We start from the raw sequence: 12598 nt of genomic DNA on the forward strand, positions 1-12598 counted from the left end.
GGCCATCTGCAAAAGGCGCCTGATTTCCCTTGGTAGGAAATACGGGGTCCAAATGCTCGGACCTGGTGAGACCATGCGCCGTTACGGTACTGTAGCGGCAGGTAGCTCTCGGGCACATCATTTAGGTTGTATCGGGCAAATTTAGACAAGGGATAGGGAGAAAATTCTTATGGTCAAGATATCAACTTTTAGAACTTAAGCAAGCAGAAGAGCTGCTGCAACCAAAGCCACCACCGAGGCTACAGCGCGGGGAGAAGCAGAATTCAGCATAACGACACCCGAAAGGAAGGAAAGGGTGGGGGACGGAGGCTTTGTGTAGGAGTACGACTCGAACGAGTAGGAGAACGAAAAGGCACCAGTAGGGAGGGATGAGCGAGACGACGTGGGGGCTGCATCAGTATTCTTGGCACGAGTTGCAGTCACGGCTTCATTATCGGTATTGTCGTCGGTTTTCGCAGGGCGCGAGGTTGTCGTGTTGCTGACAGTGATTTCGCTAGCACTCACTCCAACGGCCTTTGTGATCATCCCAATGAAGTATTCCAGCCTCGTGTAGTACCCGGTAATGTCCGACCTGGCACAGATCGCGTTAGGGTCATTCTGGGGATAGGTCGACATGGACGTGATTCCGACGACTCCGATGGGGTACTCGCCGTCGGTCGGTGTCATCAGCGGACCGCCGCTGTCACCAAGGCAGGTGTCACGGCCAGCCAGGTAGCTAGTGCAGAGCTGGCTTGAGCTGTCGTAGTTGTCGTTGTGGGCATTGCAGTACGAGCTTGAGCCAAGACGAAGTCCGACGTACATGAGCACCGACGACTGCGACTTCGAGTCATTCGGCCTGGTTCTGCCAAAACCTGCAGCCCAGACAGGCGTGTCCTGGTAGACTGGCCCGGTATAAATCTTGGTCGGGACAGCGACAGTGTCGGGCACAGGGCTGCTCAGGTGCAGAACAGCAACATCGGCAAGGAGCGTGGTCAGAGAGTAGTCCGACGCCCACTGAATTCTGCTGACCTTGAATCCCGGTGTTTTCGTGGCCTGGGTGGGAGCGTCGAGGCCAAACCAAATCTCATAGTCGGCGGCACCGTAAGATGTTTTGGAGTCGGGGAACACGCAGTGGGCTGCGGTGATGACGGCGGTAGGGGTGATGAGGACACCGGTGCAGAGGCCGGCGGTGTTATCCGAGCCATGCGCGATGATGTACGCAGTGAAGCCGTAGCCCTTGCTAGTCATCGGCGAGCCGCCGACAATACGCGGGACAGTCTTGTGCTGCGTACCGTTGGTCTGCGCGATGGCAAGGCAGGCCATGGTGGCGCCCAGAAGGACGAGCGTGAAAAGGCGACGGATACTCGTACCTTTCATTATTAGTAAGGAGTTCGAGGATTATGTAAGGAGGTGACAGGGGAATGGCGGAGAAAACGATGTTCTCAGCAGCAACGTCCATCACTGAGCCTTTTTATGTCGGTAGCATGGGAGCTTTCTCGTAGTTTATTTTCAGAAACATTTTTCTACTCCATCTTGAAAAAATCAAGAACGATCCACTGTTTGCGGTCGATCCAGCAGCGAACAGCACCAGGCAGAGACCAGCAACTGCAGCAAGCACCAACCAGTAGGACACGGCAGCGCAAAAAATCAATGCATAGCGTCCATTAGCGTCGCTCCCTCTTGTCCAAGAACCAGCCAGGATACGCGGAGGCTGGCAACTGCTTGTGACCAAAGAGATGTGTATAAGGTAATGTTTCTAGAAATGTCTTGATTAGGTATGATAATATACCAAAAAGAATCTGCTCGGAGGACACAGAACATTCCAAAGCATATAGCCATGCGGGATAGACTGTGCTGCGGACATGCTGCGTGGGTCGTGTAGGACTAGCCATAGTGTATTTAGCAGGAACATGCAGACCAGGGCTGGCTAATTGTCGTCGAGGAGCTGGCGGCGGGAGCGACGGCGGGCTTCACGAAGCTCCTCAGACCCGCGGCTTGGGCTGGGGTTGGGGTCATCCTCAGTGATAGTCGCCATTTTGGTGCGATGCGCGCGCATCATTGCCGAGTTGGGCGACGGCAACGGCGGCACGGGCTCCGACGACTCGCCAGTCAGATCCTCCTCCTTGATATCCTTCAGCATCTGCAGGGCCTTGATCGAAATGCTGGTGCGGTGCACGCTTCGACGCAGGCTGCTGCGCCGGCGGATGCTCATCAGCTCCCTGCGGCGACGACGCTTGGACGCCTCAACGCTCTCGAGATCGGTGCCGGCCATGAGCGACTTGAGCAGGTCGTCAACCGCGCCATTCTCAGTTCCAGCACCGCCGGAAGAAGAAGTAGCGGCGGCAGCAGCAGCTGGTGATGCCGAGTCATTTGCAGAGTCGGACGAGGCAGCACCCTCAGTATTGGCATCGACACGGATGCGCGACGCGCCATTGGCAAGCAGTGCAGCGCGGTTCTGCCTGTTGAGGCGCTTCTGCTCGATCTGGGCCTCAATCTGCTTGCGGCGCTTCTCGGCAGCCTTCTTGCGCTCGCGCTCACGGTGGTTGTCGCGGATGACCTGGTCAAACGAGGCAGTGAAGGTCTTGAAGATGCCAAAGAACTCCTCGGGCGTCATCGAGCGCGGGTCCTCGCCGTACAGAAGCACCGAGTTGCTGTAGGCGTCTTCCATGGCGGTGAACTGCGAGTTGAGTGCATCGAACTGCTCGTTGGCCTCGATCAGGAAGCGGCGCACGGTCAGGAGGAAGCGGTCCTGGGGGTCGGAGGCCGAGCTGGTGGTCAGGTTGCCGTTGGGCGATTCGCTGGACGAGTCGTCGCCAGAGTCGGTAGCCGGCGAGCTGTCGCTGCCCTCAACCTTGGGCTCCGACGCGGATTTCTCGTTCTCGATGGCGATCTCCTTGAGCTCGAGCTCGCGCTGCTCGCGCAGCAACTCGAGCTCGCGCTTGGCATCGTGCAGGCGGTGGCGCATGTCGCCCATGTCGGCCTTCATTTCGGCGTACGAGACACGGCAGCCGCTGTCGACAGGCTTCAGCTCCTGCAAAAACTCGAGCGCATCAGGGAAGTTCTCCTCGACAGTGGACGCAACGAAATGCAGCAGCGTGGTTTTGTTGTCATCAGCCTTGGTATCCATCATGCGGTTGAGCGAGGCAATCTTGAAGCCAAACGCGCCGCCGCGGAAGCCAGAGCCGTTCATGTAGTTGCCGATCGACAGGACGACCTCGAGCACCTGCGGGAAATGCTGGCTGGTGGCGACAGCATGCGATGCGGTCATGACAGACGCGACGTCGCTCTGCAGGTCGCGGAACACCTCGTTCCATGTCGCCCAGGTGGTCGTGACACGCAGCCGCTGCTCGTACCGCCAGACCTTCATTGTCTCCAGGAAGAAGCGGTCGGGGCGGGACAGACGCTTGCGGTCGGGGCGGCCCTGATACGCCGACAGCAAACCGCGCTCCTCGGGCGTGGGCACAAACTGCAGCAGCTGCTTCAGCACGTTCTCCGTCAGGATCGAGTTGTCCATGCGCAGAAGGGCCAGGCGAAGGTCCTTGAACGAGTACTTCTTGAGCATACCGAGCATGATGTTGAGGTCGTAGGCGCGCTTCGAGTCGAGCACAGTGATCTCCTCTTGCTGCTGCTGCTCGCGCTCCTTGCGCCGCTTCTCGCGGAGCGCGAAGATGTCGACGGCCTGCTTGGCGGCGAACATGCGCTCAACTGACTCAAACACGCCCTTGGAGTGCAGAGTGTCGAGGACGTGCTTCTCGTCGATGCCAGCCCGCGATTCGAGCTCGGACCACAGGGACTTGTCGACGTGTTGGTCGCTCAGCTTCTCCCACTGCAGGGCCTTCAATTTCACCTTGGGGATGTACCGCAGCTCCTTGCGACGCAGCGGTCCCAGAAGTCCCGGTGCAGGGGGCGGCGGAGGTGGTGCTCCCGGACCGCCAGGAGGCGGCGGGGGCGGTGGTGCTGGCGGACCGCCCGGGGCGGGGGGTGCTGGTGGGGGGGCTGCTGCAGGTGTGTCGCTCTTGGTCGAGCGCAGCTTGATACCGGCCAGTGCCGATGCGGTCGGACCAGAGTTTGCCCCTGTAGCGCCCACGGGCGGTGGTGGAGGCGGAGCGGGCGGAGGCGGAGCGCCGCTGGCCATGGGCGGCGGAGGCGGAGCAGGCGGGGGAACCCCAATGGAGGCGCCAGGCGTCAATCCAGGGGCACCACCAACCATGGGAGGTGGCGGGGGAGCCGGAGGCGGGGGAGCAGTGCCAGTAGGAGCAGAGGGATCAGTGACAGCAGCAGCAGGAGCTGCACTGTCGGCAGCAGGAACTGCATTGGAGTCAGATCCCTGGGCCATATCACCACCAGCAGGAGCAGAGCTGGTAGGGGCAGAGCTGGTAGGGGCAGAGCCAGCAGGAGCAGAGCCAGCAGGAGCAGTATCGTCGGCTGTAATACCATCGGCGATAGCACCTGCAGACTGGGCTTCCGAATCACCGCCATCGTCAATCTTTTCTTTGGCAACGGCAATGTTGCCCTGGCGCTTGCCCAGCTTGTCCTGCAATTCCTTGGCAAACTCAGGCAATCTGCCGGTGGTAGTGCTCAACGACTGCATCGTGACGGTGCCCACCCTGGTGCCCTCTGGCAAGTTAGCTGCCTGCGGCTGCGGCGAGGTAGCGCCAGCTGCAGCTGGAGCAGCAGTTGATTTGGAAACATTGGCAGCAGCCGAGGTAGCGGCTGTGGGCTTGGCACCGGCCGGTTTGGCTGTCAGACCCTGGCCGGCTTCCGAGAGCAGCTCCTCCAGCATTTGGCGGGCCTTTGTCATGCGGTTGAGATCTGGGCGCTGCTGCTTCAGCTTCTCGATCTCGGCCAGCAGACGATCGTGGTTGAGCACAACATGGTCGGGGTTATCTTCGGAAACCTGCAGCGCCACGCCGCTTCTTAGCACCTCGTTCTCAATCGTCAGGTCGTTCTTGAGCTGCCTGAGCATATCGTGCTCGCCTGCCTCATCCTGCAGCGCGGCATACAGCTGCTTGAGCTGTGAGTCCTGCTTGGCGAGCTTCTGCGTAAACTGGTCGCGCAGCTCCTTGATCTGGGTCTGCAATGCCTCGATGGTATGGCGGGACATGCGCAGCAGGTCCTCAAGGGCAAAGATCTTTGTCTTCAGTGTGCCGACAAGGCCCTCTGATTTCAGCGACACTTCGAGCTCGAGCTCGTTCTTCTGCCTGGTGACCTTTTCGAGCTGCTCGCGCAGGTCCTTTGCCTCGCGCACGGCCTCCTCGAGCTGCTCCTCGTTGGAGAACTTGTCGATGATACCGGCAACGCTGACCCCGTACTGGTTGGTGAACGAGTCGGTGTTGCGGGCCAGCGGGCGGTCTTCATCGGAGGCGTAGTCCGAGCCGATCTGGTCGCTGGTGCGAATATCCATGACAACCTGGGTGGTGATCTCATCGAGTAGTTGGTAGTACTTGGCCTTGGTGGGCCGGCCCGACGTGCTCTCGGCAACGGAGGCAGAGTCGGCAATAAAGTCGTCGCGCAGCAGAAGCAGACGCTGCAAGATGGACAAAAAGTGCTCACGTGCGCTCTCGTCGTCGTCGATCTGGGCAAGAATCGCCTGGAATACTTCCTCGGGGTCGGTCATGTCCTGCATGATCTGCTGGTTATACAGCTCAAGCACATCGGCATGGTCCTGCTCCGAGTCCTTCTCAAACTTGTTGAGCTGCAGGGCAATCAGGGGGCTGTCGAAGCCCTGGCGCAGCTTCTTCATGATGCGCGAGAGGCCAGCCGCATTAAGCTGGTTGCGGTAGTGGTTGCGCATCTCAACGTCGTCCGAGACACCGACAACGGCGTTGACAAAAATCATGCTCGAGAGGACATAGTCTGTCAGATCGCGGTCGGCGGTGCCACCCATCTGCCGCAGCTCATCGGAGACACCCACCTTGCTGCCCATGCGGCCCCGCCCGTCGATGGCTGTCTCGAGGGCCCGCATCCAGGGCTCAAAGCGCTTCTGCATTTCGCGGAACTTTTGCAGCTTATCGAGGCCCTTCAGCACCGCGGCATGGCCTGTAGGCACGTTGAGGTAGCAGATGTACGTCAGGATCTCTGAGATTAGGCGGCGCGTCAGAAGCGACGGAGCGTCGATCGAGAAGCACAGGTTGTGCACACATGAGGGGAACCGCAGCACGTCTTGGGCGCCCCACTGGATATTGACTACCGACTTTATGCAGCGGATGATCTCCATTTCCTTTGTGATGTCATCGCCCTTGCGCGTGCGCGAGTGGTTCAGGATCCCCAGGCACTCCGAGAGCGCCTCCAGACCCTGTATCTCGACAAACTGCTTGACCCACGCTACCGGCTGCGTCGTCACACAAATCCGCAGGTGCAAGAGCATCTGCTTGGGCAGCGACCGGATATCGGTTTCCTTCAGGTAGCGGTAAAAGTACTCGGGCGCATTGCTCTTGCTGTCGAGCTGGAACGTCTCGAGCTGGCGGTTCTGCTTGATCAGCTTGAGCTTGTTTTGCGTCGACAGCTTCTGCATCTGCATGCGCTGCGCGTCCTTCAAATCCATCTCGTCCATCAGCCTGCCGAGCATCAGATTGATCTCTTCCTCTGTCAGGCTCTCTTCGTCCAGCTGCTGCTGCTGCTGCTGCTGCTGCTGACTGCCGCCAAATCCACCGATGCCTGCTACTGACATGCCGCTGCGCCGTGTCCCGCTAGCTGCCGATACCGAGCTCGAGGCGCTGTAGAAGCTGGGCGTTGTAGACGCTACCTGGGAGCGCTCGTCGAAGCCGCGGGGCACGGTGCGGCTGTTGTAGCTGCCGCTGCGCGCAGAATAGGCTGGGTCACGTGGGTCTCCCGTAGTCATGCCGCCACTGGACCCGCCTGTCTGTGAGCGGCTCTGCTGGGCCGCGCTGCGAGCTGACCAGAGCGAGCCGCGTGGCGTCGTGCCTGGTACCGATTCTGCGTATTCGCCAGCCGAGCTGGCGTTAGAGATAACCGAGGGCGCGCGGTTAGCCGAATGCACTGATGCCTGCGACGACATGGGCGGCGCGTACTCTGAGCCATTGCTGCGCTGTCTGCTCATGCCCTGCATTTCGGTGGGTGTGCCACTGGGCGATATCTGGTCGGTGGAGAGCTGCGAGTTGCGGGCCGAGTTGTTGGAGAGCCGCCGTTGCCGGTATTGCTTGTAGAGGTTCTGGAATTCGGCGCTGGACATGTTGTTGCTGTTGAAGTCGGCGGAGGGCGCGCTGGGCCCGCCGGGGAACGATTGGTTGATGGGCGAGACCGGCGGGTCGTTGGTGAAGGCAATGGAGGGCTCGAGGTTGTGGATGGGCCCCGAGATCGTCGCCGGGTTGATGCTGCTGTTGCCGCCTGGCGTGCTCTTTTTGCGTTTCCAAAACTCCATGGCCAGCGAAGGTTGTTCACGCTAGGCGCCAAAAGAAGCCGGAGAAACAAATAGGGAACTAGGTCCTGGACCAGTTAGTTGAATGCGCAAGAGTCTGAAATACAGGGAGGAACGCGCTCGGATAAAAATAGGGATCTCCCGCTTTGAGCTTGTTGTCGTTTCTAGAGGCGGCTCTGTTGTCTACAAATTCTGAAAGCGAAAATGGTGGATGAGATTACAAACGAGAATGAATGAGGAAATAAGGGAGCAGAGAGGCTTAATGTCAACATACTGGCGAGCCCCTGCAGCATGGATAGGTCTCATACTGCCCAGTTGGAGCTCCCTGTTGCCCACGCTTTGGTTTCTTTCCCCTGGCTGGGGAGGGGAGCCACAGCGCCCCTGTCTTCTTACTGAGTTCAAAACTGCAAAGCACTGGAGCTGACTGCAAATGAGTACTAACCTTTTCTAATAGGCAGTATTAATTAGCGGTTAATGCTTCACAAGCCAAAGCGCTCGAGAAAAAAAAGTACAGGTTGTTTCGCGTTTGAGAATTAAAGTGTGTTGCGGTGGAACGAGCGGCGATGTCTATGCCCAAAGTATACAACCAGAAGTGATCGTCCCCGGCTTTGGCGGCTTTGCCAGGCCGCTTGGAGCGTAATCTGCTAATTTCGCCTGATCCAGCATGCGCATGCTTGGACCGGTCGCTGGCAGCGGATTCGCCGGCAGGCTCTAATTCACCCAGCGCCTGGTTCTGGATCAGGATAGAGTCAGGGACAATGAGCCGGCGTGGACTGCTAATTCGCGGCATTCCCGGTTTGTTCCAATGCTGCTGTGTCTGCTCACCGGTAGGGCGGCCACCCACACTATTGCCGCGCATGCTTGCTGGGACTGCGAGCAATCGCTTTATGCGGTGTGACTTGCCATGTGCATCGGTTCTTGGATGGATCGTTGCCTCTCGAGTTGCCTCAGCAGCACCGCACGGGTCAGCCAGACACTATATTGACCACAGATGCAGAATTCCCAGCGACACAGTCACTGATCGGCGCCAAATAACAAACTCCACCGCAACGGTTTTCTGGCCGGGAGCGAGTCGGGAGCCCTCCTCGCAGCGCGAGCCGGTCCAGTTTTATCAGACACCAAACCGCGATACGCGCACCCACAGTACTGCTGGTATTTAAAGCCCTTATCCCGTCCGCGACGTTCTCCGGTTTTTCCCTTTTTTTGTTTTCGAATCTCTGTCTCCACCCATTTTTCGTTTTAGACTCTAGCGTTTCAAATTTCGTTAGCCTCGAGGTACGTTATTGTGCAGTATGGCGGTCGTGACGATAGCATGCCCGTCGATGCACGGCCGCCAGCGATGATGGGGAAGATACCGCTGTGTTCCCCTGGGGAGCCAACTTACCGCTATCATGGTACGGCAACTGCGTGCGCCATGCAACTAATGTCATACTTTTTCTGTAGCCAAACTTCAGCAACAATGACTCCTCCCAGCTACTCCGACATCACCAAGCCCGTCAACGACCTGTTCGGCAAGGACTACCCCTTCGGTGCCCTCAAGCTCGAGGTCAAGACCACCACCGCCAACGGCGTGTCCTTCACCGTCAACGGTGCCCAGGACCTGAAGTCGGGAGCCATCATCAGCGAGCTCAAGACCAAGTACGCCGACAAGGCCAACGGTCTGACCTACACCGAGTCGTGGAACACCGCTAACCTGCTCACTGCCCAGGTCGAGGCTTCGAACAAGTTCGCCAAGGGTCTGAAGCTCGAGGTTTCGGGCTCGTCGGCTCTGAACTCTGCGTAAGTATTGTGGTAGGCAACTGTGTTTTCTTGGCGAGAAACGTTGTGGAAAGCTAAACCTCTGTTATCATTTTTTTGTAGCAAGCGCTCGCTGGTCTCCAAGATCAACTACCAGCAGGACAACCTGTTCGCCCGCGTCAACGTCAACGCCCTGGCCCCTGCCGTCAACGCCGACGTTACTGTCAGGTAAGTAGCATCGCTCTTTGGTCTTTATCAGCGCTGGAATGATGCTGATGTTATGATGCAAGATAACGCGCGATTTTACTCACCCTAATATCCACCCCCCCTCTTTCCCCGTCTTTCCATACTAGCCGCGAGGGTGCTCTGCTCGGTGCTGAGCTCGCCTACGACCTGAACAGCGGCGCTGTGACCAAGACCAACTCGACTCTTGGCTACGCCGGCCCCGACTACCTGATCACCCTGCAGGGCAACAACTCGTTCAACCTTGTCCAGTTCGCCTTCTACCAGCGTGTCACCAAGAGCGTCGAGGCTGGTGCCCGCGCCGTCTACGACTTCAAGAACCCCGAGGGTGGCGTCAGCGCCGAGCTCGGTACCAAGTACATCCTGGACCCGACTGCCTCGGTCAAGGCCAAGGTCGACAACGCTGGCCGTCTCGGTCTGTCGTTCACCCAGGCCCTGCGCCCCGGCGTCAAGCTGTCGCTGGCCGGTCTCTTCGACACCGCCCGCCTGCAGGAGAACGCCCACAAGCTCGGCGCTTCGATGACCTTCGAGGCGTAAAGCGCTCGTTTCGGGAATTTTGCAATAAGAATTTATTAACGGATTACGGATGCTGGATAGCTTTTTGCCAGTCGCAGCCGCTGGACTGAGGCAACTGTGGCTCCCCACGCTGTTTTTTCCCCTGCGCTCTGACTCAGACGATCGCCTTATTTTGCCGCCCGGCTACTGTTGCCCATGCGTGTGCAGTGAGTAGGAGGCGTCTTGGCTATTTTTGAGCCTGTGATGTCAGACAGCTGAAGAGAAACTGTGAACATAATAAAATCGAGACATGCTTGCAAAAATAGCCCAATGTCTGACCTGGCCAAGGCACGAGCAAAATAGAGTGGGCGGCGGTTCCTCACCCTCCACGATTCACATATAACCCAGTTAGTATTCCAGCAGCAAAGGGCATCTGCATAGTCTATTCATATCGGCGCCTTAAATATTGCTGTGGCTCTTTGCATATACGGCCTGCTTTTTTTTTTTTTAATCAAAACGCCTCATTAGAGTTTCGCTCTGCCTTTCGTTATCATTCGTATAACAATATCTCATATTGGGCTTATAAATATGGTGGCGCCACAGTCATCTACCAGCAGCACCAGCAGCGCAAAGACGACCAGCAGCGCGCGCAACACCGGCAAAAGCAAATCCACAGACAAGCCAGTGCCGCGTATCTTTGCTGTCGCGCTACATGACGTCGACAGCAACAAGTTCCAGGACTCACGCAACGCAGGGATCAGCTGGTACGTGCTACTGTCAGCCCTGCTTGCGTCACTATCGGCCGTCAATGTTGGGTGGACATGCGGGGTGCTGAACATTGGCAAGTCGTCGATCTGCAACTTTGAGGGCGAGGACACCTCGGGGGCAGGACTTTCCCGAGCGCATCCAGTTCACCAGCAACACATGGATGCTAGCAGTGGGGATCATGGCGCTGGGTGGATTCCTTGGCGCGCTTCTGTCGGGCGGGATATCGGACAACATGGGGCGGCGCAACACGCTGGTGATCAACAACTGTCTGTTTTTGGCGGGCTCGGTGCTTCTGGGCACAGCAACAACCTCAGTGCACTTTATCCTGGGGCGGTTCGTATCGGGCGTCGGCTGCGGCATCGCCTCGAGCGTCGTGTGCATGTACATTGGCGAGATTGCGCCGATCAAGCGGCGCGGGTTCTTTGGGTCGTTCTTCCAGCTGGCGGTCGTCCTGGGCATCATGGGCGCGCAGATTGCGTCGATGTTCCTGACGGGCCACCCCGAGTGGCGGATCCTGGTGGCGATCCCGGGCGCCATTTCATTGATCCAGATCGTGCTGCTGCCGTTCCGCGTCGAGTCACCGGTGTATCTGATCAAGACCCACCAGGTGAACGAGGCTCGGCATGCGCTGCTCAAGCTGCGTCGCGGCTACGACGTGTCGGCCGAGTGGCAGGACTGCATTGACGCATTGGATGAGGCGCGCGAGACGATCCCGACGACGGTCCGCCAGGAGGGCAAGGCCGGGCAGGGGGCCAGCGAGAGCGACGCGACGATCAAGGCGGCTGGTGGCGGGGAAAAGCCCAAGCCCCGGGCGGGGCTGTGGCGGACGATGCGTGGGCTGACCAAGGACGATCTGCGGCATCTGTTTGTGGTGTGTGTGGGCCTGATGGGATTGCAGCAGCTGTCAGGCATCAACGGAATCATATTCTACTCAAACTCGATATTCCTGGGCCTGTTCGACAATGCGCAGCCGATGGTGGCCAAGTGGGCGTGTGTTGGCGTGACTGCGTCAGCGGTGCCGGCGGTGCTGCTGTGTATGGTGTGGCTGGACAAGCTCGGGCGCCGGTCGATGCTTCTGGTCAGCTTCACCGGCATGGTGGTGGCCAGCGTGCTGATCTTCATTGGCATGTTCTTTGGCAAGGGCCTGATTGTGGTGGTGATGCTGTATATCTACTACTTCCTGTTCAATCTGGGCGTAGGCACGATTCCGTGGCTGTATCTGCCGGAGCTGGTGCCCGGGTATGCCTTGGGCGGCGTCATGGCGGTTGCATGTGCAGTCAACTGGCTGTTCTCGTTTGCCAGTGGGTTTGTGTTCCCGATGATCCAGTGGTACCTGGCACAGTACCAGTTCCTGCTGTTTGCCGGATTCTCCTTGCTCGGTGTGGTGTTCGTCATGCTGTATGCGCCCGAATCCGGCAGCAAGTCGGTCATGGAAGTGGTGGTCAAGCACCGAGGCCCAATGCACATTGTGGCCAAGAGGCGTGACTCTGGCGGACGCATGTTCTAAAAAAACCACGCTGTGCCTGCGACTTGCTGATAGACATACCTGGTTTTAAACTTTCCCTTCTGTTATTCATCCTTCTGTTCTTGCATATTTCCAAAATACACTTATTAGACAGCCGTTTGGACACCTGCTGCCATGCATCCTTGGCAGAGCATTGGTTTTTTGTCCAAACGCGTGACGCTGGTATTGTGAACGACCCGGGGTGTGCTCCGTCCTGTTCCTATGCAAATGTGCGGCCAGCGCCTGCGGCCATTGGCTTGCAATGCAGACAATCAGCGGTGGGGGTGACCCACGGTAATGCAGATCGTCCAAACAGCGCAGAGGCGGGGGCTCATGTGAGAATACCCGTTCTAAGAGTGTAATTTGGAATCCATAGCTATGAGGCAATGATTGCCAAATGTCGCTCCACCGTACATCATTCACATGAGGTAGAAAGAGAAATAGTATGCCTGTGCCTCGATTTTGCTGTGGACGCAAGATTGGCAGGCAGCATG

General features: G+C 58.1%; 5 protein-coding genes across 5 annotated transcripts; 2 read left to right on the plus strand and 3 right to left on the minus strand.

The window, feature by feature from the left end:
• Positions 1–195: 195 nt before the first annotated feature.
• DL89DRAFT_260427 (trypsin-like serine protease) lies at positions 196–1302 on the minus strand (the record flags this gene model as incomplete). The annotated part of the gene is made up of 1 exon (XM_040885782.1): positions 196–1302. One exon carries the CDS (start codon positions 1300–1302, stop codon positions 196–198), a length of 1107 nt encoding a protein of 368 aa, XP_040740163.1.
• Positions 1303–2446: 1144 nt separating this feature from the next.
• Positions 2447–6409, minus strand: DL89DRAFT_209651 (actin-binding FH2; the record flags this gene model as incomplete). The annotated part of the gene is made up of 3 exons (XM_040884167.1): positions 2447–2777; positions 2907–4352; positions 4437–6409. Coding segments are annotated over 3 exons (3750 nt in total), but the record flags the coding sequence as incomplete, so codon positions are not given.
• A 1134-nt stretch (positions 6410–7543) lies between these two features.
• DL89DRAFT_270325 (uncharacterized protein) lies at positions 7544–8579 on the minus strand (the record flags this gene model as incomplete). The annotated part of the gene is made up of 1 exon (XM_040888666.1): positions 7544–8579. A coding segment is annotated over exon 1 (395 nt), but the record flags the coding sequence as incomplete, so codon positions are not given.
• DL89DRAFT_238443 (uncharacterized protein) lies at positions 8560–10236 on the plus strand. The gene is made up of 4 exons (XM_040884991.1): positions 8560–8632; positions 8801–9136; positions 9218–9322; positions 9448–10236. The coding sequence occupies exons 2-4, from the start codon at positions 8817–8819 to the stop codon at positions 9872–9874; spliced, it is 852 nt and encodes a 283-aa protein (XP_040740166.1). The 5' UTR covers positions 8560–8632; positions 8801–8816; the 3' UTR covers positions 9875–10236.
• Positions 10237–10285: 49 nt separating this feature from the next.
• On the plus strand, positions 10286–12219 carry DL89DRAFT_270326 (general substrate transporter). The gene is made up of 2 exons (XM_040888667.1): positions 10286–10680; positions 10706–12219. Exons 1-2 carry the CDS (start codon positions 10421–10423, stop codon positions 12105–12107), a joined length of 1662 nt encoding a protein of 553 aa, XP_040740167.1. The 5' UTR covers positions 10286–10420; the 3' UTR covers positions 12108–12219.
• Positions 12220–12598: the final 379 nt, after the last annotated feature.

Source organism: Linderina pennispora (genome assembly GCF_002104995.1).
Source record: "Linderina pennispora strain ATCC 12442 chromosome Unknown DL89scaffold_17, whole genome shotgun sequence".
In the NCBI taxonomy this organism is placed as follows: Eukaryota; Fungi; Kickxellomycota; class Kickxellomycetes; order Kickxellales; family Kickxellaceae; genus Linderina; species Linderina pennispora.